The sequence below is a fragment of the Emys orbicularis genome, chromosome 7 (genome assembly GCF_028017835.1).
Source record: "Emys orbicularis isolate rEmyOrb1 chromosome 7, rEmyOrb1.hap1, whole genome shotgun sequence".
NCBI classification, from domain to species: domain Eukaryota; kingdom Metazoa; phylum Chordata; order Testudines; family Emydidae; genus Emys; species Emys orbicularis.
This window is the reverse complement of record NC_088689.1, coordinates 67,612,853-67,637,183: the sequence shown is the minus strand read 5'-3', so window position 1 is coordinate 67,637,183 and position 24,331 is coordinate 67,612,853. Positions and strand designations below refer to the sequence as shown.

Genomic DNA, 24,331 nt, shown 5'->3' with positions numbered 1-24,331 from the left:
CTGGGATCTAATCTGAAGCAGCCAATTTCTAAAATTCTGAGTAACCAAGTATGACCTTAAGAGCCCCTCGATGGCAAATGGCAAAAGACTCACTGTTCAGTAAATACAATGGTTACAGGGCCTGCCAAACTCACTGCATCTTAACAGTGCTGTCATAATATTTATCCAAAAAGCATCTTGTAAAAACTGGTGACCCTCTGGTCATTAATACTGCATGATGTAGAAATGGTTGCTTACTGTAATTGTGGTTCTTCAAGATGTGATGCAGATGTGTATTCCAGGTAGGCATGTGTGCACCTTGCAGGCCAGAGACCTTTGCCTATCAGTACTCTTAGAGGGGTGGCACTTATGTCTTATATCCGTAGCCCCTCTCTTGACTATATGAGGCAGCATCACCACAACCCCTCTCAGTTCCTTGGCATTGAAGACACTGATGCAGAGGGAACAGAGGGTGAGTTGTGGAATACACGTCTGCATCACATCTCGAAGAACCACAGTTACTATAAGTAACTATTTCTTCTTCGAGTAGATGCAGATGTATATATTCCACCAGGTAGGTGATTCACAAGCAACACCCCTCAGTTCCTTTGCACCGAACGTCCAGGGGAAGACTCTGATGCAGAGGGGATGGAGGGTCCATTGTGGAATACACATCTGTCTAGCCTTTCATCTGAGCAGGACTGAACAGTTTCATGCTTGCCTCGCCTGTTCGTATCGTATGCGGATTGCATGAAGGAACAAAGTTTCTGTGCAGACCATCTCTAGATGGTAACGTCTTGTACAGAGACATGAGCACTACCCGTCTAAGAGTACTGCTAGGCAAAAGTCTCTGGCATGTGGGGCGCACCGCACCCCGCCTAGAATACATGTCTGCATCACATATCGAAGAACCACAGTCTAACGTATGGAGGCGTTACTCCTCCAGGGAAGAATGCGGCTTGGGGAAAAATACAGGCAAATACACAGCCTGGTGCAAATGAAACAGAGTCTGCCTTGGATAAGAAGTTTGGGTGTGGTTGAAACATTACCTTGTCCTTGGAGAACTGCATGTAAGGAGGCCCCACCATCAGGGCCTGCAACTCACCCACCCTCCTGGCAGAGGTAATGGCTATCAAGAACGCAGTTTTCTGAGACAGAGGTGGCAGTGGACAGGATGCAAGAGACTCAAATGGAGGCCCCAATAGAGCTGTTAAAATCATGTTCAGGTCCCATAAAGGGACCGGCTCTTGGACCGGAAGATGTAGGTGGAGAAGTCCTCTCAGAAATCTTATCACCATGGCACTGAAACAAATTGATTTCCCTTGGATAGGGGGATGAAACACTGATATTGCTGCCAAGTACACTCTCAGAGAACTGGGAGCCAAGATTGATTTCTAAAGGTGTAGCAGGTACTCCAAGATGTCTTGGATGGAAGTCCCCACCAGGTGGGCCCCACTTAGCTTATTAAATTAGGTATTAGCTTGCGTTTTACTCTTATTTTCTTTTGTAACTAATCCTGAAGTTTATGCATCATCACTTGCCATCACTTAAAATCTATCTTTCTGTAGTTAATAAACTTATTGTTTTATCTTAACCAGTGTGTTTGGATTGAAGTGTGGGAAACTCCATTTGGGATAACAAGGCTGGTACATGTATCATTTTCCTTTGATGAAATGATGGACTCCCTATGAGCTGGTACTGTTCAGAAGGGTACTGAGCAGTACAATACACACATTTCTGCGGGAACCAGGATGGGCCTAGAGAGCTTGCGGGTGTTTCCCTGTATGTATTTCATTATTTAGCTGGGAGTGAATCTGCAGGCTGAAAGCTGCATGAGCAGGCGAGAATTGGCTGTTCTGACAGCAAAACAGCGTAAAAGGCACCCCAGGCTAGAGAGTTAAGGGGACACAGCTGTTCAACTGTCCAGATTGTACCCTGGGTAATGTTACAGTCTAAAGCAGGCCTCGCTGATTTCTCTAACAGATAAAGTTTTAAGACAGTTTTCTCTGGATCTAGCAGCTCTTCGGATAAGGACTTGCAATCCTTAAATGTTCCTTAACATCTCACTCACCCAGGCTGTATACACAACTGGCAAACATGAAGAAGTGCTGTATGGGTTTGTGGGATTTTTTTAAAAAGTGGTATGAAAATTATGGGCTATGGATGGCATTATAGAATAGAGACAATAGCCCCCAGCTCCCAGAGATCTCTAGTCAAGTCGTTTCTATCCGACAACACATTGCAAAAATTTCCCAAAAGGCATTGTGCCAGACAGTGGGGTGTGGCACAGTGGGATACCTACCTGTGGTGCACTGCACTTTGCATCGACACAAGCACTGCTGGTGAGTACACGCAGCTCTGACACAAGCAGACAAGTTTGAATGCGCATGAGCGATATACTAATTTTGGCAGCTGTACACCCATGTAACTTGAATCGATCATAGTTCGTAGTGTACACATAGCCTTGGAGTGAGCATTATTAAGGTGCATAACTGTTCCACATGACAAACATTTAAAACCTCAAAAATTTTAAACAGACACGTGGAGATCTCCCTACTTGGAAAAAAACAAATCACATAAAAAACACTATTAAATTAAAACCCATCAAATACTACAATACACCCTAACTATCACTAACTAAACTATTTATAGATAAACTATTGTGTGAGTGGATGAGATGGCACTGTCAGTTGGCGTCATCTCACAGCCAAATGTGGTGAAAGGAACTGAGGGTCAGTTGGTCACTCCATCCCCTTTTATAACCTCATAGGGGAGGAGCTTGAGGCTATTCAGGAAGCAGCTGCAGCCAACGGACACGGTTGACTAAAGCATTCTGATCTCCAGTGCATGTGGCACCAGATATGGAGCACATATAGACAAGCACTCAAGGAAGAATGAAACACTACAAGGGAAGAATATGGACAACAAGGAGAAAAACAGTACACACTGATTGGAATAGTAGTCAGGCAGGTGTTACAGTCAGCGAAAGGAGTATACCTAATCCAGCTAGAAAGCTGGGTGAGGTTTGAGGGAAACAACTGAAATGCTTGAAAATGAATGCAAGGCGTCAGGACAATAAAACGGAGGAACTGGAACTACTGGTGCAGGAGGCCAAACTGGATATTATAGGGATAAGAAATCATGGTGGAATAGTGCTCATGACTGGAATACAGGCATTGAAGGATATGTGGTGTTTAGGAAAGATAGCAATAAAGGTAAAGGTGGAGGGATAGAGTTCTATATCAAAGATGCAGTAAACTGTTAAATACAATATGATAGTATAGACAAAACTGAATCTGTTTGAGTCAAAATCACTTTGGGGAAGGATTGTAAAAGAGGTTCTATTAGGATAAGGTTGGGGTATGCGACAGATCTCCAGAGCTGGACTCAGATATGGATAGAGAGCTCATATTATTAGAGAGATAAATACTTTGGGGAATTGTGTCATAATGGGAGACTAACTTCCTGGATAGGGATTGAAAAATAAATGTTGCTAATGCTGATATGGCCCAGTTATTCTTGGATGTGATAGACGACAGTTTTCATTATCAACTTGTCACTGAATTAACAAGAGGTGATGCAATTTTATACTTGATTTTGATAAGTAGTGAGGACTTCATAAAAGAGCTGGTCATAGGAAATAACCTTGGATCGAGTGATCAGAACCTTGGATAGAGTGATTCCGTTTAAATTAAATGGAAGGATAATCAAAACCAGGCATCAACTATGGTTTTTCATTTCAAAAGAGAAAACTTTGGAAAATTAAGGGAGTTAGTTAAAGAAATCAACTGGGCTAAAGAGCTCAAAGACTTAAAGATGGAGGCGGCTTGCAATTTCTTGTAGGGAAAGATTCCAGACCCAGCTGGATGAATAGCCACCTCAAAAAGGTTATTAGTAGTAAGCAGAGAACCTTTAGGCAATGAAAGCGACATCTTGGAGGTTAGGAAATGTGGGAATAAATGTGAATTAGCTCTTGTCAAGGAGATTAAAATAAATACGATTATTTTTTAGAGAGAAGGAAGGTGAGATAATCTCTTTTATTGGACCAACTTCTATTGGTGAGAGAGACATACAAAGAGCTCTTCTTTAGGTAAGCTCAAAAGCTTGTCTCTCTCTCTCTCTCTCTCTCTCACCAACAGAAGTTGGTCCAATAAAAGAGATTACCTCACCCATTTTGTCTCTCTAATATTCTGGGACCAACATGGCTACAACAACACTGCATATGACTTTTTTAGTTATATAAATAAAAAGAGAATAAGGAAGGATGAGGTCGGGCTGCTATATAGCACAGATGGGAAGGAGATTAAAGATATTATATGTATGGCCCAAAAACTAAATGAACTCTTTGCCTCGGTTTTCAATTAAAAAGAGAACATGGATGGGCATGAAGGCAATTTGGCTGATGGAAATGAGTGTACAGAAATGGAAATTATCACATCTGAGGTGGAAGAAAAATGTAAAGAACTTAATGCGCTCAAATCAAGGGGACTGGATAATTCCATCCCAGAATATTGAAAGAACTGGCACATGAGATTGCTAGTCTGGTAGCAAGGATTTTTAATCATTCTATCTATCTGGGAGGTAGTACCGTATGACTGGAGAATAGCTAACATCACACCAATAAACTGGGCATTTATAGAACTGCTGGTTTGAGCTCAGTAGCCTGCAAGTCTTGAGAACAAATAGTGAAGGAAAAGACAGTTACCTTTTCCGTAACTGGTGTTCTTCGAGATCCGTTGCTCATGTCTATTCCACAATAGGTGTGCGTCCTCGCCATGTGCACCGGTGACGGAAGTTTTCCCCCTAGCAGTACCCCTAGGGGAGCGCCCTAGCGACCCCTGGAGTGGCGCCTCCATGGCGTGGTATAAGGGGCGCTGCACGCTCCCCCCACCCTCAGTTCCTTCTTGCCAGACAACTCTGACAGAGGGGAAGGAGGGCAGGATGTGGAATAGACATGAGCAACACATCTTGAACAACAGTTACGGAAAAGGTAACTGTCTTTTCTTCTTCGAGTGATTGTTCATGTGTATTCCACAATAGGTGATTCCAAGCTATATCTGTTGGAGGTGGGTAGGAGTTCACAAATTCTCGGGACAAAGGACAGCTCTGCCGAACCCGGCGTCATCCCTCATCTGGGAGACGATCGCATAGTGTGAGGTGAACATGTGAACAGCCCTACAAATGGCCTGAATGGGGATGTGGGCCAAAAAGGCAGCCAACGAGGCCTGCTCCCGAGTCAAGTGCGCCTTCACAATTGGTGGTGGAGGGTCATAACAGGTACGGTCAGGTCATAACAGGTACGGATGCACGAGGTGATCCAGTTGGAGAGCCGCTGAGTGGAGATTGGCCGACATTTCATGTGCTCGACCGAGGCAATGAACAGTTGCGAGGACTTTCTGAACGGCTTAGTCCGCTCCAGGTAGAAAGCCAGAGCCCGTCTCACATCCAGCGTGTGGAGGCGGCGCTCCTCACTGGACGCATGGGGCTTGGGGCAGAGGACCGGCAGAAAAATGTCCCGACCCATGTGATAGGTGGAGACCACCTTCGGGAGGAATGAGGAGTGTGGGTGGAGCTGGACCTTATCCTTATGAAACACCGTGTACGGGGGCTCGGAGGTCAGGGCCCTGAGCTCTGGAGATCCGCCTAGCCAACGTGATCGCAATCAGAAAGGCGACCTTCCACGAGAGGTGTGACCAGGAGCACGTGGCCAGCGGCTCAAACGGGGGCCCCATGAGACGGGCCAACACCAAGTTTAGGTCCCACTGCGGGACTGGGGGCCTAACATGTGGGAAGAGACGATCCAAACCCTTAAGGAATGGGCCAGGCATAGCATGGGAGAATACCTTGTGGCCCTGCACCAGCAGATGGAAGGCCGATATGGCTGCCAGGTGCACCTTGACTGACGAGGGCGCCAGGCCCTGGGCTGTATGGTGAAGGAGGTAGTCCAGGATAAGTTGGATCGGGGCGGCCACCGGGGAAACGCCCTGCTCGTCCACCCATCTGGAAAACCGAGACCATTTTGCCAAGTAGGCTCAGCACATGGAGGGTCGCCTGCTTTCTAGGAGGACGCGCTGAACCCCTTCTGAGCACGTCCTTTCCTCCCTACCTAACCATTGAGCAGCCACACCGTGAGGTGGAGTGCCGATAAGTTGGGGTGGAGGAGGCGGCCCTGGTCCTGGGAGAGCAGGTCCAGGCAGGACGGCCACGGTGGCGCGACCGCCAGGCCCGTGAGGGTCCCATACCAATGCTGTCTGGACCATGCCAGGGCAATCAGAAGGACCCGGGCCTTGTCCATCTTTATCTTTTCCAGGACCTTGCCAATCAGCGGGAACGGGGAAAAGGCATAGAGAAACTGGCTTGACCAGGACAGGAGGAAGGCATCGGAGGTAGCGCCCCGTCCCAGCGCCCGCCCCCCCCCCCCCGAGCAGAACCGGGGACAGCGACTGTTCTGCCGAGTTGCAAACAGGTCCACCTGCGAAGTTCTCCACACTTGGAAAAGTCTGTGCACCAGCTCTGGATGGAGAGACCACTCGTGCTGAGAGGAGAAGTCCCTGCTCAAGCGATCCGCCCATGCGTCCCGGGCGCCTGTGAGATGGAAGGCCTGTAGGCAGATGCTGTGGGCTATACGGAAGTCCCACAGCTTGAGGGCTTTGTGGCAGAGGATCGGGCCCCACCTTGCCTGTTGATGTAGAACATTGAGGCCGTGTTGTCCGTGAGGACCCTGACCACCCAGCCCTCCAGGTGCAAGCAGAAGGCCATGCACACCAGCTGTACCGCCCTGAGCTCGACGTTTATGTGGAGGGTCAGATCCCGAGCCGACCACAGACCTTGGGTCTAAAAGTTCCCCACATGGGCCTCCCATCCCAGGACCGAAGTGTCAGACACCAGCTCCAGCAACGGGGCCCTGCCCCTGAATGGGACCCCTTGGAGCGTGTTTCTCGGGGAGGTGATTACTGGTTCGGGTACCGTGAGGACTTTGTCCATCCTGTCCCTGGCCTGGGAGAACTCCGAGACCAGCTAGAGCTGGAGGGGCCTCATCCTGAGTCTGGCATGACGGACCACATACGTGCACGCCGACAGATGACCCAAGAGCTGCAGGCATGCTCTGGCTGTTGTCACCGGAAACCTTGTGACCGTGTCAATGAGCCCCTTCAGGGTCTCGAACCTGTCCGGTGGGAGGGAGGCTTTGGCCGACAAGGCATCCAGGACCGCCCCGATAAACTCTATGCATTGAACCGGGACTAACTTGGACTTGGTGTTGTTTACCAACAAGCCCAAAGTGGTGCACGTGGACAGAAGAAGCGCCACGTGATCCTGCACCTGCGACCGGGAGCGGCCCTTGATCAACCAGGCGTCCAGATAGGGGAAGATCTGGACCCCCCGGTGCCTGAGGTAGGCTGCTACCACCGACATACATTGGAGCTTATGCTCCAATACATCTGTTAGTCTTAAAGGTGCCACAGGACTCTGTTGTTTTTTACAGATCCAGACTAACACGGCTACCCCTCTGATACTTGATACATTTCATGAATACCCATGAGGCAGCGGACAGGCCAAACGGGAGGACCGTAAATTGGTAGTGTTCCTGCCCCACCGTGAAATGAAGGAAGCATCTGTGCCCCTCGAATATATGAATGTGGAAGTACACGTCCTGCACATCAAGGGTGGCGTACCAGTCCCCAGGATCCAGGGAGGGGATGATGGAGGCCAGGGAATCATGCGGAACTTGAGCTTCACCATGTACTGGTTTAGGCCTCACAGGTCCAAGATGGGCCTGAGCCCCCCTTTGGCCTTCGGGAGAAGGAAATAGCGGGAGTAGTACCCCTTGCCTTTTAACTCCCCGGGTACCGCTTCCACCACTCCTAAGCCCAGGAGCCGCCCCACCTCCTGCTCAAGCAGGGCCTCGTGCGAGGGGTTCCCCAGGAGGGACGGGGGGTGGTTGGGCAGGGAGGAAGTAAACTGGAGGCTGTAGCCCTGGGAGATGGTGTTGAGGACCCACTGGTCCGAGGTCAGCCGCGACCACTCTGGGAGGAAAGCACACAACTGATTGGAGAAGGGAAGCTTTATTGGGGGTGGATCCCTGATGAGAACTGGCACGGCGCCCCTGGGCGTCCTGTCAAAACTGCCTTTCCCCTGCTTGCTTGCCCTTTGAGGACCCAGGCTGGGGGGCAGGGCGAGACTGCCTCTGTGGGTGCCTCTTATAGTCCCACGACTTCTTATAAGTGGTCTCATATTTTGGGTGGTTGGCCTAAGTGGGAGTCTGCTGCGGCTTGAACTTAGGTTTAGCTGGAGCCGGAACATAGAGACCCAGAGTCTGGAGAGTCGTGCGGGAGTCTTTCAGGCCATGCAGATTTGTATCCATTTGTTCCGCAGAGCTTTGCCGTCAAACAGGAGGTCCTGCAGGGAGGTCTGCGCCTTGCTGGACAGTCCAGAGAGCAGGAGCCACAACGCCCTTCTCATGGACACCGCTAAGGCCCTGGACCACGTGGCCGTGGCCGTGGCCGCTGCATCTGAAGCTGCCCACAGGGTTGCCCTGGCAGCCGCTGTGCCCTCCTCCACCAACGCTTTGAACTCCTTCCTGTCGCGCTCCTGGAAGGAGTCCTTGAACTTGGGCAGGGAGCCCCACAGATTGAACTCATACCGGCCCAGGAGAGCTTTGTGGTTCACCACCCATAACTGTAAGCTCGAGGACGAATAAATTTTCCTTCCAAAAGAGTTCAGCCTCTGCGAATCTTTATTTTTCGGGGTAGGGGCTGGCTGGCCTTGTCCCTCCCTGAGGTTGACCGACTCAATCACCAGGGAGTTAGGAGCAGGGTGGGTGTATAAGTATTCATGCCCCTTGGCGGGTACAAAATACTTGTGTTCCGCTCTCTTGGAGATGGGGGCCAATGAGGCCCGTGTTTGCCACAGGGCATTTGAAATTTTTGCCACTCCTTCATGGAAAGGCAAGGCCACCCTGCCCGGTGCCGAGGAGGACAGCATGTTAAACAGGGAGTCCGAGGGCTCCTCCATCTCCTCTGCTTAGAGGTGGAGGCTTGATGCCACCCTTTTTCAGAGTTTCTGGTGGGCCCTAAAGTGCTCTTGCAGAACAGAGGGAGACAGGGCCGTAATCGCCTCATACGGGGAGGGCGAGGAGGCCGGCGCGGTACTTTGGGTGTCCACCGGCACCGGAGGGTCCACCACCTGGTCAGTCTCCAGGCACAGTGCCAAGGATGTACGTCCCACCAACTCCTTCCTCAGAGGTCTGGAGAGGGAGGCCGATGGTCCTTCTGAGGCTCCAGCCACCGAGCGAGCCCCCACCGGCCTTTAACTCTGAACTGCCCTTTGATTTATTCTCTTTCATGATGCTTCAGATAGAGCAGATGTCAGTGCTGGGCAACTTGTATGACTGCTAGCAAGCATCTTCACTCTGAAGACAGAATGAAGATGGTGATATCTGGTGCCAATATATTCTTCTCTCTTATTCCAAATGGGGCAAGCAGACAAAGTCTGCACCACTCAGTGAGTAGCCATGTCCCAAACACAGAAAATAACTTGTCCTGCGCTCTAGTGTGAATGACATCACATGAATCTTTTTAACACAGACTTAAGAGATTCCTAATCCAACTTCCAGTGCCCTAAAAGTAACTCTGAGGTGCACCATTGCTTTTCCTCTGCCAGCATACAACTTGACTAGATTCATTGAACATAAATTAGTAAAGTAAAGAAAAAGCTAGTTCTGGTGAGAAAGCAGGTGCACCAGATCCAACCACAGACTCAACAAATAGGACAGAGCAGCTACCCACTTTTAAAGATATGCTCTCGGCATTGTAAGGTGCCTGCAAAGAAGAACACTGCTCTGAACTAAGCCAACAATTTTTACAGCTGTTAGGTGCGACCCAGGAAGTCCCTCAATGCCAACTGGCAGAGGGCATACCAAACCATAACTCACATCAGGCCTGACATTCATTGCCTCAACACAGTATTGTCATAATCTTTAACTACAAGGCATCATGTAAGGTATGCAAACCAGTAACATGCTGGTCTTTAATATTCTCTCACGATGTATGTAACAGGTGGTGTATAAAGAATGATAGATGTGTGCTGGAAGAAGGTGTTTTGCAAGGAGTGCATAAATCCAGTCTGTCCTAGACAAAGAAATGTCATTTCACTCGCTTTCCTGCGTCTCCAGGGTAAATTGAGCCAGGTAATAGGTCAGAGGAAAAGTACATCTACATATAAAGTTAACAAAGCCATCAAGCTAAATGAGTGAAGGGGAAGACCACTTAGCTATCATGATAGAGGATGGAGCCCGCACTCCAGGAAGCCTTCCTAGCTCTTGAAATGGACAACAGACTTTGGGAAATACAAGCAGAAGCATAAAGCCATTTTGGCATCCATCACTGGGCAGACAAAAGAGGCTAGAGCTCTGGTAATCTGAAAAAGGTGGATCCTTTAGCCAAGTGGGTTGAAGTCTCTGGGAACTTGCTGAAGTTAAGTTTTAGTCACTAGAAAGCATGTTTTGTTTTACTTGTAACCACATCTATGTCTTCTATTCTTACTTATCACTTAAATGTGTTCTTTGTTATAAAACTTGCTCTTGTTTTACTACAAAACCATCTCAGTGCTGTGTACTAAACTGAAGGGTGAAGTCCTCAGCTAAACGAACAGGTTGGTGTGTGTTCTGTCTCTTTGGGGGCAGCACATACAACTTCTGGGTATCCGAGAGCGACTGGACACTGTTTTGGGGAGACTCAGAATTGAAAGAGCTGTTGGTGTCCCCCTGCAAGGAGTAACCAGGTTGGTGAAAACCAGGGCGAGATCATTGTGCACTGAGTAGGTTGCTGGTATATGGGCTCTAAGCCAAAGCAGCACAGCAGCAGGCAGTGCCAGAACCCCTTACTAGTCTGGTTGAACCCCCATAGCATCACAAGAGCAGCAATCGGGGCCAGCAAGTTTCATAAAAGAACAAGACTTCAGCCTAGTTTCTGATTCTGATATTCAGTATGGTCGTAACATACGAGACCTATTAGGACTCTGTCCTTCCACATACTCGGAAAAGGCACCAACACTCAACTGAAGGGGAGCTCAAGATCACAGGCTAATTGCTGCCCTGAGCCCAGGCAACCTCAGTGACCCCAGCTCCAGATCAGTCAAGAGAAACTGAACAATCAGAGTCCACTTGAACTGAAGAAGATTCAGGCTACTGCAGCTGCAATGGACACCAAATGCGGCCAGCTTTAATCAGGATTAACAATAGGCCAGGCAGCCAACAAGAGGACTTGGGCAAGAAGAGAGGGCGGATTGTGGTTCACAGTGTTTCATAGGCCAGCCTTATTCTATTCTGGTTCTTACACCATGTCTATCACAATGGTACCTCTAAAGTCACAGTTACTCTAGCAAAACGTACCAGGCAGCACACAAGCCGTGTGCTTTTCAAGAAGTCCAACGTCCTAATGTATCACAGTTGGAGCCTGTCTACACTACAACTCAGTGAGGGAGGGCAAGCTTTCAGAGCTCTTGCATATAAAATAGGTATACTCTTCAGAAAAGAAGGAGACTAGTCTTAACCTCCCCTCCTTGGCTCTTACCCATCTCTAGGAGCTGCCATAGAAGAGAGGGGATGCGGTATGTTGCCAGAGGAGTTTGGAGGGAGCCATGTAGCAGTTGAAGAGGTGGCTGCACTTTCGATGCTGGAACTCACAAGAGATCGAGCAGAACTCTGAGTCTAGAATAAAAGCAGAATTATTTTCATTGCACATATTCAGTGGATGGACACAGATTTTAGTCCTGCTTCATTTGGGTTTACACTGTGTATACAAGCCAAGAGACCTGAGATTAGTGCATTATAAGCATCATTAAAGATAAATATACATTAATGCAGAAGCTATGGCAATGAAACATCAAGGCAACAAATTGAAGTCCCAGAGGGCGATGAATTGCCAGTGTTTAAGGTTGTCACATCCACAGTAACTCACCCAAATTGCACATACTGTATATTTTAAGCTGAAGTCACCTATGGCACTCGCCCTCCCAAGGCCATGCACTATAGTAACCCTCCTGGCTGGGGACAGCTGAATATGGTTTCAGAACTGAACTGGCAAGTGGCCAGGAGATGCAAAGCTTGCACTTCCCCAGGACCTGAGTGGGTAGCCTGGGGGAGCAGAGACAGACTCAAACTGATATGACTGGTGCTCCAGCCACACCGTCTGTCTTTGCTTCCCCAGCACAACAGCAGCAATGTAGGAAGCAAATGTGCTACTCCACAGCAGGCTTTTTCCTTCTTTTGGCTATTCAGACTAAGTTCTTCAGGGTAGCGACTATCTGTCTGTCTCTGTGTGTCTGTGCAGCACCCAGCAAAACAGGGCCCTGATTCTGGCTGGGGCCTCTAAGTGCCACTGTAACAAATAATATACAGCATGCATAAGCCACAGAACAATTCCTGTATATACTCAGCACATAGTACTTTAAACCTTCCACAACACTTTACCAACCATCACAGATCTGACAGGTCAAACACTGCCTGGCTAAAGAGGTTATTGTTAGCGTTTAGGGACTTCAATCCTAAAGTCACTTACACAAGCAATTTTCAGCAAATGCCAGATCTCCCTCTGCCTTTTCCCCTGCATCTGCATCACCGAGCTGTCAGCCTCCTTGATGTTATTCAGAGCCACTTCAATCTTTGGAAGCAAATCAATAATCTTCTGCTTACAGCCTAACAGCTTGCTGTAACAAAGGAGAAATCACAATCACTTTTCCATTCAGTGGGGCACAGGCTTTAGCAGAGTCAATGTGGCTGCACTGATTTTACATCTTGCTATTTAAGGAAAAACTGGGTAAACATGTACTTGTCCCTCAGCATTTACATTGATAGCTGAAGGCACAGATGCACAACTGGAAGATTCTTTGGGACCATGGTGGCTCCTGGAAGCCTTCGGGTCTAATGATCAAGGTACACAGCACAAAAAGTTCAATGTAAGAAGGCTTCAGGACTTAGAATTTTCTGTATTTTAGTCTTTCTTCACAAAGACACCTCCTGCCATGGACCCCTCCACCTCAGCAACAGTCACATATGTACATGGAACTCACTTGAGGGAAGGTTCCCAGAGAAGATGTGAAATGCTTTTAGGGAAAGCGTTAAGGGGTTGTGTTACAGTATGAGTCAGATGAATGTGAGTATAGAGTGTCTGCATGTCCTTGAAGGGGAAAGCAATTATTGGTGGGGGGGCTGCAGTGCCCCACTGACAACAGATAATTTGAGGGGGATGTATAGCAAGGTTTGAGACAGATCTTCCCCTTTACTAGCTTTGAAGGTTTAGGGACAGTGATGGGAATGTGCCCTTCAGCAATCTGAATTGTCTCTGAATGAAGTTTTTGCTCTTGGAATATGAATGCAAGGGCTCTCTCTGCTCCTCAACAGAATTAGTATGTTAAAAGGTCGTCAGCCCAGAATGACGGAAGCTGCATCTTGTCTCTGTTTTCCTCCAGAAAGGAAAGCTCTTCTGGTACCTAAGGTGTCCAAAGAGCTCCTTGAGAACTCGATCCTGGCTCTGCACAGTCTGCACGATAATCTTCACCATGTCAGTGCTGTCACTGTAGGCGTGATCTGGAAGGGACACCAATTGTCTGGTTAGCAGAGTGTTCCTCAGCAAACATTTCAGACACAAACCCACAAGTCAAAGGAGGAGTTCTCCTAACAAGCTCTGCCAAAGAAATAGAGACCTACGTAAGAATACAGGAACGGCCATACGGGGTCAGACCAAAGGTCCATCTAGCCCAGTATCCTGTCTTCCGACAGTGGCCCATACTAGGTGCCCCAGAGGGAATTAACAGGTAATCATCAAGTGAGTCATCCCATTACCCATTCCCAGCTTCTGGCAAACAGGCTAGACACACCATCCCTGCCCTTCCTGGCTAATAGCCATTGATGGACCTTTCATCCATGAACATATCTAGTTCTTTTTTGAACCCTGTTATAGTCTTGGCTTTCACAACATCCTCTGGCAAGTAGTTCCACAGGTTGACTGTGCGTTGTGCGAAAAAATACTTCCTTTTGTTCGTTTTAAACCTGCTGCCTATTAATTTCATTTGGTGACCCCTAGTTCTTGTGTTATGAGAAGGAGTAAATAACCCTTATTTACTTTCTCCACACTAGTCATGATTTTATAGACCTCTATCATATCCCTCCTTAGTCGTCTCTTTTCCAAGATGAAAAGTCCCAGTCTTATTAATCTCTCTTCATATGGAAGCCGTTCCATAGTCCTAATAATTTTTGTTGCCTTTTTGTGAACCTTTTCCAATTCCAATACATCTTTTTTGAGATGGGGTGACCACATCTGCACACAGTATTCAAGATGTGGGCGTATCATGGATTTATATAGAGGCAATATGATATTTTCTGTCTTATGATCTATCCCTTTTTCTTAATGATTCCCAACATCATTTGCTTTTTTGACTGCTGCTGCACACTGAGTGGATGTTTTCAGAGAACTATCCACAATGACTCCAAGATCTCTTTCTTGAGTGGCAACAGCTAATTTAGACCCCATCATTTTATATGTATAGTTGGGATTATGTTTTCCAATGTGCATTACTTTGCGTTTATAAACACTGAATTTCATCTGCTATTTTGTTGCCCAGTCACCCAGTTTTGAGAGATCCTTTTGTAGCTCTTCACAGTCTGCTTGGGATTTAACAATCTTAAGTAGTTTTGTATCTGCAAATTTTGCCCCTTTTCCAGATCATTTATGACCTGATTAAAAAAGAAGGGGGTTAAGTCTACTAAATCAAAAACCCTTCTCCAGTGCACGCAGTTATACTACACATCAATCATGAGCCAGTCAGAGCACAGGGGAGCTGACACTAATCACCCATCTCTCCACACACTATACAATTCCAGGCACTCTGCCCGAGCACTAATTTCCATAATGACTTCAGCTGTTTACCCATCACACAACTATGCAAAAATCCCGCCTCTGACTGCCCTTATAATATCCTAGCCACAATATTCAGGACCATCTGAATTTCTGCCACCCTCCCCACCATCAAACCGGCCAGTGTAATTTAAAAAGTGGGGAAGGAGGAGCAGAGGGCATGATTAAGAATGTTAGATGCAATGGCAAGGTAGGGAAGATGCCAGAAGGTGACCATGTTTATTGTGGGCATGAGAATGAGGAATTGCAAGGACATTGGGCATAGAAGAATACCCATAAGAGTGCATGAATCAAAAGGTAGAGGGAGCATTTCAGTGTAGCACTCACTTGACACTCATCAATGCAGTAATAATGGAAACCTGGGACTAACATGACTTGGACTTCCTTTTTGAGAGTTTGTTTAGCCCAGGATACAATTATTAAGTAAACAGGAAACACTTGATAAATGTTTGCAACCCCCCAAAATAATAAATGTAACAAACTAGTGAATAAAGTGTGTAAATGTGCACAAGTTGGGACAATCCCCACAGCACTCCCACTCCAGGCCTCCACCACAGCACTCCCTAAAAGTCCATCTAATTTTTGAACTAGAGGTGTAACTTCCAATTCAGAGGCATACCTGCACTAGCTCTCATTTAGCTAGAGAGCTAAAAATAGAAGCATAGCTGTAAGTGATGGTGGGGCAGCTAGCCATCTGAGTATGTGCCTGTCTAAGCCATAGGTATATACACAGGTGCCTAGCCCCTCCCATTACTTATGGAGCCATGGCTACACTTATTTTTTGCATGCTAGCTTGATCAGAGCTGGTGCAGACATACATTTGACTAGGTCATGGGAGTGGAATCAGACAAAGGACTGGCTACCACAGAGAGACTAATGGATTTAAGGCCTATGAGCTATTTTTCTAGACCTTTGAGAAAAAGCCAAAAAATCACTGAACCAGAGCAATGCTAAGAAGGACTTGACTGTTTATCCATCTGTTCCATCTCCTTCTACTAGAGTGTGAGCTTCTCGGGGGGCAAAAGCTGCTTCTACTTTTTTCTATTTGTCAAGTGATCAGCACAATGGGGCCCTCATTCCTGACTGGGAACTCTAGGTATTACTGCAATAGGACCACCTCCCACCATATAGGACACTGTTACAAAGGCTGAGCTCTTGGTGTGGTTTTAAGACAGCAGTGTCCATCATGATGATCTTGCTCAATAATTCCATACGCATGGGTTAAAAAGACCTCTGGGAAGCTCTGGGAGGATGGCTGATCAGTTTCCATGAACTGAAGCATAAAATTTAGGGTAAATGGAGGGACAGGGTGTGGCTCAACTGCTTTTTGGTCGTTTTGTTTGTTCCATATCTGACTTTTGCTTTCTGCATCAAGTCCTGGTTCTACAAAGCCTGGAGCCCCATCAGCCTCAGGCTATGGTGTTTCTCAGGGTTACCTAACCAGACCAAGGTGTGGCTTTTGCCTGCTCCCCTGACATTGTCCTAGTGGCTCTTGGCACAGGGAGAAACTTCATCCACCAGCTCCAGCCCAACCTTCTAACCAGGCCCAGGACTCCCCTACTCAGGGGAAGAGGTGTGACTCCAGCAGAAGGCTCACAGTAACTCCCACCCCTATCACCAGTTCACAAAAAGAGCGTTTGTTCTTCCTCTCCCCTCTCTGTGTCTGTAACGCTCAGGGCCATTCCTTGCAGATAGTTATCAAAGCCATGTTAGGTAGACTAGAATATCTAACCTTTCTGCCTGTATGGTTAGAGAATCAAAGAGTAAGTGCTAAATGTGTCTGCCTGCCTGCATTCCAGTAGAAATCTAACAATGTGATCTAATACGCATATAGTTGCTAAATCCTGTTCCTATCTTATAATGCTTCATTACTGTATTCTATTGACTCAGAGATCAAAAGGGGATATCATCATTTAGATGGGACTGGTGGTATAAAATTATTATTGTCCTCATCTCTTCTCAAAGCTTGTAATTCCAAATAGTAAACCACCTATGAACTGTCTATGAATGGCTGTTACTAGAAGTATTGTCTGTGAAAGGACCCATTGAATAGAGATCACAAACTGTCAGCTCACTTTCCTCAAAGCCCATGTGGTAGAGTTACCTGTCAGTGCCCTGCCTGCTTCAACTATAAAGGAAACTTTAGGCCTGATCCTTTTCATCTTAGGTCTGCTTAAACTTTAACAGGGAAGATCTAATCCATAAGACTGAGGTCTCCAGGTTTACCCTGAAATTCTCATGGAAGAACTTGAACAGACGCTATACCTAGACTACCTATTGGACTGTAACCTTTTATATTGATTCCAGAAAGACTTTTACAAATCAGCAGCCTCACCATCTCGACTACAAAGCTGACCTAAGAACTTTACACACATTTGTATGTATATTGATCTCTTAACCATATATCTCTCTTCTTTCTTTCCCTTTATTAATAAAACTTAGATTTAGTTAAGAAGGATTGGTTGTAAGCATGCATTTGGGTAAGATCTGAAATATTCATTGACCTGGTGGGCAATGTATCTGATCCTTTGGGATTGGTAAAACTTTAAGTATGGTTAGAGACCTATTAAATTCACAGCTGTGAAAAACGGTATTGCCACCCTTACTTCTGTGCTGCCTTCCCAGCTGAATGGCTGGAGAGCAACAGCTGTTGGCCAGGTGCTGAACTCTGAAGGCAGCGCTGTCACCAGCAGTAGCACAGAAGGGTGGCAATACCGTGACCCACCCCCACAATAGCCTTGTGATCCCCTTTTGGGTCCGGACCCCAGTTTGAGAAACACTGAATCTCAAGGACTTCACATGTTTATATTTTGCCATTTTTAAATACAAATTAATGTTTTGTTACAACTCCGTGAAACTTAAGATTTAAATATCTGAAACCATAAAATTCAAGATTTTTTTAAATGGTATGACCATGAAATTTGCAAAAATGGACCATGAATTTGGTAGGGCCCTAAATATGGTGAACAACCTTTTCAGTAACCCCTCACTATTTTAGACTTGGATGTCTAGATAGGAGCCAAAGGCTGGAATGCCTAACGGGGGCTGTATTTGGCTTCTTGTAAACCAGCGCGTTACTTCAGAAGCTAGTTTGTTACTGGCTTGGTGAATCTAAGGGCAGGTCTTCACTACTCGCTCAATCTATCGGGGATCGATTTATCGCGTCTCGTCTAGACACAGCTAAATCGATCCCCGAACGCGCTCCCCGTCGACTCCGGAACTCCAGCTCGTGAGAGGCGGAAGCAGAGTCGACAGGGGAGCAGCAGCGGTCGACTCGCCGCCGTCCTCACCGCCAGGTAAGTCGACCTAAGATATGCTGTAGCTGAAGTTGCGTATCTTAGGTTGACCCCGCCCCTAGCGTAGACCAGGGCTTATTATAGAATAAACCACCAGTTTGGGAGATTGTCTGTCCTATTTCTTGCAGTCTGCCCTGAGTGAAGCATTCTCAGTGTGGCCCATCAAGGCACCACGGTCACATTAGAGCGTCTGTTCTTCCTCTCTCCCCTCTCATCTGTGTGTCTGCTTGGGTTTGGCCAGCGACAGTGACCTGACAAACTGAAAGCTCTGTAAGTAACACAGAAGGTTTTGACGGCACCATCCCACACTAAGATAAGAGCTAAGCAACAAGGCTGGGTTGGTGACCTACATGATTTTCTAAACATCTTAGTAACTGACTGAGAAGGGTTAACAGCATGCATAGCCCTGGAGCAATTAAGCCTTAAACCACAAGACCAGAATCCTAACACTTTTTACCCTATAGCTGATGCTATGTAACACCGGACTGATTTATACGTCATGACACCTACCTCCTCTACCCCAGACCCACCTGGTCAGGGCCAGGCCAAAGTGAAGGGGTGTGGCAGTTCTGACACTATATAAAAGAAGGTGTAATGAAAAGGATCACTAAACAAGTTACGTTTTACGGGCCATTTAATTTTTTGGTAGTGAAATTGATATATGATGTTATTTACACAACTCACAGACATTGCCGACATTTTCTCCACTCACCACCTATGTCTTTGGACATGCACACCATCAAACCACTCCCCTCAGCTCCCACCAAGACCTTGAGGTCTTCCCCACCCCAACACTCTAAGTGTATCTCTACCCCTCCCTGCCCAGCATTCCCTCTGCCGTGCTGCAAATGATAATGTAAAAAATCTGATCTTACTGTTGAAAGCAAAGATTACTTGCAGGGTTTGAGTTTTATGTACGTCATAGAATAAACCTGTTCCATACCTGGAGGTCTTGGTTTTAATTGCTTGTATAGTTCTATGGCTTTTTGTTCACTGCAAAAAGAAGAAATCACTTCATACATGTATTCACACACACAGAGGAAACTGATCATCTGTAATATTCAAGAGTAAAAAGACTTCATATTCAAGTTTTTATTAAGACGGAGCTAATTTTTAAATGTTACTAATAGATACCCTGCCTCTTCAACATTAGGAATCCATGTCAATTCATTCCATGATAGAAGTCCACATTTCCTAGAAAGCTGTCCCCTTTTCTTCATGATTCTGTATTTACCTTGTGGATATTCAGACTAAATGGCATTAATTCTATGCTTTCTTCAATTATTTTGAAGATATTCTTTATTATTTCTATTAAATCTACCAGGATTTTGTTCCCATATAACATTTAAACATTGAAGGTTTGATTTAGTAACTTTGTTAGCTTTTCTTCTGTATAACTGCCTGACAAATTCCCCATTTGCACTCATGTTTACTTGCTTCCTCTCAGTTCCATAGTGGACATTTGGGAAGAGTATGAGGAAGAGATCACTAAAAAGGTACATTTCTTTCTCCCTTTAAAGTAAGTTTTGCTACTCTGCATAGCTCAAATAACTCAAAAGCAGCTACATGTGGAAGCTTCCAACTCCGTGACAAATCCTCACTTTCCTATTTCAAAAAGTTCTGCTGTGAAAAATTATGCTGACTAGTTTCTCCCATCACCCAGACCATTCATAAACCTGGAACCTCCCATTCCCTGGCAGGCCAGCCCGCCCACCCACCCACCCTTAATCACCCCCAGAGGAGTTTCAAGGGAATCACATATTCCAGTCAAATGTCCTGTGCTTTGTCCCAATAATAATATATGTATAGAGCACCCTCCTCCACAAAAATGCTGGGGTTGCTGAGCAACCATAACAGCATTTTCTTGTTAACTACCAGAAAATACCCCAACCTCAGCAAAATTAGACAGGGTGGGTAAATAAAAACAGTAAGAAAAAAACCCAACAGAACAGCAGCAACAGCAGGAGTAATTTAAAAACACCTCTGAAAAAACACAAGTTTTGGTGTTTTTTGAGTGGGGAGATGAAATGGACAGATTTCAGGAAGGAGGGAGTTCCACACAGCCACAGCCAAGGCTCGACCGCAGGCCTACTTCAGGCATGATGGTAGAACCCCTAAGCACCAGGTGGTGTGGGAGAGCAAAATTCCATTAGATAGAGGCTCAAGGAGGGAATCTTAAATATAACCAGGGCCAGTCCCATTCAGAACTTTATAAACCAGTAAAGATAACTGACTGAATCTGCCACTTAATAGGCAGCTAATGTAAAGAACACAATGCAGGCTGAATATGCTCCCAACAGCTCAAACTTGCAAGCTGTCATGTGACTGAATCTGAACGAGCTGCAAGTGGTGCATCAGCCTTGGTGGTAGCCCCACAAGAGGGAATTACAACAGCTGATTTCTCAAGATCACAAGGGCTTATGCAGCCATTGCCAGTTCGTCATGAGTTAAATGAGGACAAAACCTATGCAAATGTGCATAGCTGAAAACCACATCCAACACATGAATAGAGCATGGTCAAAAACGACACCATGATAATGCACCTGAGCTTTCAGAGTACTGGGAATAGCTAAGAGACGCCTTCCTCTTGGCACCCCCAAACCAGACAGCAGACCACTACACTGCACCTGTAATGTAGGGGGAGGAGAGCTTATTAGCATTCAACTCCCTCAATTAAGTTTTAGATGCTGTGCAAACAGGTCTGAAGATCCAGCAGTCTCTCTTGTGCCCTAATCCCAGTCCGGTGCTTCTTGGTGTGCACTTGTGCTTGAAAAATAAATACACAGAGGAGAGAAAATCTGAGACAAGGATGGAGAGAAAATCCCCACCCCATCATACCCCAGTCTGCTTCTCACCCCTGCCAGCCCCCAACCGCCAAGAGGCCAGGCACCCAGCCTGCTCTTCACTCCCTATGACCCCCAACCTCTGAGGGGCCAGGCACTCAGCCTGCTCCTCACTCCCCTCATCCCTCACTCACCAAGGGACCAGGCGCCCCGTTTGCTCCTCACTCCCCAACAAGGAAGGGGTATAGTAGAACCTGATATGCAATCCCCCTGCAACTGAAGAAGTAACCTGGTTTGGTATGTTTTCAGACACTTGTGAGCAGCTTATATCCCTCTGTTATTGAGGGGTGAAGTTGCTGCTGGTGACAGAGATTTGGACTTTAGGAATTGCCAAGAAAGGCTGTTCCTATGGAAGCGCTGTGACACTATGGTGACAGGTGCTAATATGAAACACTCAGATAAAAAGGACAGTACTTTAGAGCAGCATTTGCCACCTTTGGTACAGGATCACATGCTGTCACTTCCAGTTGGATTGGATGGCACACAGTAACTGGGACAAGGGTCCTGTAGATCTAGGTCTCTCACTGAGGCAAGTCCTATTTTACAGTTACCACCGGGAAAAGCATTTGTATTACGGGAGTGCCCAGAGGCCCTAGCCAAAACTGGCGCCCCTTTGTGCTGGGTATAGACAGTCCCTACCCCGAAGGCCTCACAATGTCAATAGGCACAGTGTAGGAGGAAGAAAAGATTATTATCCCCATTTAACAGATGGGGAAGCCTGAGATTCAGCAGTTCAGTGACTTGCCCAAAGTCATACAGGGAATCTAACACAGCTGGGGGGGGAAATGAGATCTCCTGTGCCTCTGTCCAGTGCTTTAGCCACAAGATCATCCTTTCTTCTCATTTCCTGGCTCTAAACATTCACTTACTCAGGAAGGGAACGGACATTTCTTCCTGCTCTCTGCCTATCTGTTGTTTACGTGATAATTGGTTACATACTCAGGAGCACATTTTTTCCTTATCTGTTTCTAGTAGGCTTCCTCCACTCACTCTGAACCCCAATTCCAAGCCAGCAATTTCACAATACAAATTACTCATCAACACATCAGGCAGTAGGCTGAAGCCTTGATCAGGCCTGTGGCACTGCTGGAGACTGCACACCAAGCTAGTTGGACCCACTACCATTATCAGTGAGTATCCAGCACCCCGTATCCAGCACCCCTCATCCTGCCCCCGTTGGCTGCTTTCACTCCAAAGTAAATATACTGAAATGTGTGCACTTACTCTGAATTGACAGCAGTGTAACTTAGACCAGATATGGCCCCAGAATGCCCAGGATGGACAGTGTGTAGGGAATCATTCAGGGATGCACAGTGAATAAAGCAGAGATCAGGAAGACACCTACCTCAGTTAGCACACATTCACTGAGCACAGTATAGAACAGAGTTTCTTTGGAAATAACAGATCCAGTAACTATAGGCTATATAGTTACACATATGCACAAAGGGACAAAGTTAAGACTGCATGTGCAAACTTTACTTTGGCACTTCCTAACTTGAGTGCTGCACTTTGCAACCCCAATGTTCTTTTAAAGCAGGCTGTAAATGGAATATAACTAACGATTTTCAAGGTTTTTTTTAAATGTTATTATTGCTCCAAAACCACATCTGAAACACTTAATAATGTTTGAGAAAATATTGTCATTTTCATACAATAATGGCTCAATGAAGTTTACTTCCCTCTTTGGGCTGAAAACAAAGCAAGAAAAAACCTTAGCTCTCTCAAGTACCCAGTTTTCAAAGAGTCTGGGTATATAATTCTAGAGCACTGAAGGAAACACCCCCCCCCCACCCCCCCCACACACACACACACTTACTTTCACCTCTTCAAAATGGAGAATTTAAATAAATTATATAAAATTTTAAAGAGGTGAAAGTGTGTGTGTGTGTGGAGGGGGGAGAGGGGGGAAGTATATATAAACAAACCTATTACAATGTAAAATGATTTCAACAAGTATGAGAGAATAGCTCTTTTCCTTACAGACTCTCCATGACATCTCCCTGGCGCCTTGCATATGGACTCCTCTGCAGTTCCACAATCTCTGTGTGCAGAGCCATAATCTGTTCGTCTAGGTATCCAATATCTCCAGCCTAATGAGAAAAAATAACTCGCCATAGATCTCAAGTTTTTACTGGAAAGTGGTAGTCCATGTATTAAGCAATTTCAGGAGCAGAAATACATAAAAATCAACAAAAAGATTCTCCAAGTTACTTTGTTCAATAGACAAGTGAACCTGAGTGGAATTAACAACATTCTGAAAGTGTGAGTCTTGCTGTTATTGAGGGACAATAATCATTCACTAGATCAACTAGTTGCTGCTATAGTTCTACGGATTTCAGACCAATTTCCACACAACGTACAATACCCTCAACAACCTTGGATAGACACAGACAATACGAACAAACAGCAAAAATATCTTCTTATAACAAAGGATTCCTCTAGAGTCAGCATTGTTGGGTTAACCACAGCCACAAGACCACAGAATCAGCAGATAGTCTCAATTTGGTGCTGAAACTGCTCCTATATATAAGCTGTGGAACTGTATTACAGTCCAAGTTGAGATGCTTCCAGAACTTGAAAACTTAAAAAGCTATAAATAGATAAACTATGTACCTGAATAGGAAAATGGCACTGTAGTGATCCCTCTGTTAAGAGAAGACAAACTTGTGCTAAGTCCAAATGGTCTGTTCTCACACGTAGAAGGAATCTACTAGTCTGGAGTCATGATTGATAGGTTAACATATTGTTAATCCCCAAGTGGGGGGTATAAAAGAGACCAGGATGAGATGAGGAGACACATGTAGGGAGAATGGCAGACTGAAGGACTCTGACCAAAGACAGCATTGGAAGAAGATGATGTATCTCCTTGCATCTGATCAATGTACACTTTGATTGCCAGAGATCTGCAATTCTTCTCATAAGAGGTTCTATTTCTTTCTACCCAGGTTGTGGAATCAAACTGAGTTGACCATGCTCTGAGATTTGTAAATGTTCAGATTTTTTTCCTAATGCTTTTAAGATAGCTGAATGGAGTCATCAGGAGATGGTAGATTTTGAATCTTTTAGATCTTTGATTTTGCCAGCAAGGATATGAATTAGGTATCTGAATTCCAGATGGGTCCTGTATCCTAATCAAATGGAATTGGATTGTTCTGCTGACATCCAGGTGATTGCATCGGTTTCCTTGGAAATACATGAAGTTAAGGCCATAAGAAAGGAAACTTGTCCCCTGACAGAGATGATACAAAGCAACTATACTAGTTCAAGAAACCTGGAAGTAGTTCCAAGAAGTACTCGGGTG

At 45.9% G+C, this 24,331-nt stretch overlaps 1 protein-coding gene across 1 annotated transcript in view; it reads right to left on the bottom strand.

Annotated features, from left to right (window-relative positions):
* Positions 1–24,331, bottom strand: part of CHUK (component of inhibitor of nuclear factor kappa B kinase complex) — a 77,780-nt gene that overhangs the window by 3,630 nt on the left and 49,819 nt on the right. The window contains exons 15-19 of the mRNA XM_065408526.1: positions 23,011–23,120; positions 19,131–19,180; positions 13,468–13,564; positions 12,537–12,684; positions 11,550–11,686 (exon numbers count right to left, since the gene is read on the bottom strand). Coding sequence (XP_065264598.1) covers positions 11,550–11,686; positions 12,537–12,684; positions 13,468–13,564; positions 19,131–19,180; positions 23,011–23,120 — 542 coding nt within the window. The remainder of the gene's footprint in view (positions 1–11,549; positions 11,687–12,536; positions 12,685–13,467; positions 13,565–19,130; positions 19,181–23,010; positions 23,121–24,331) is intronic.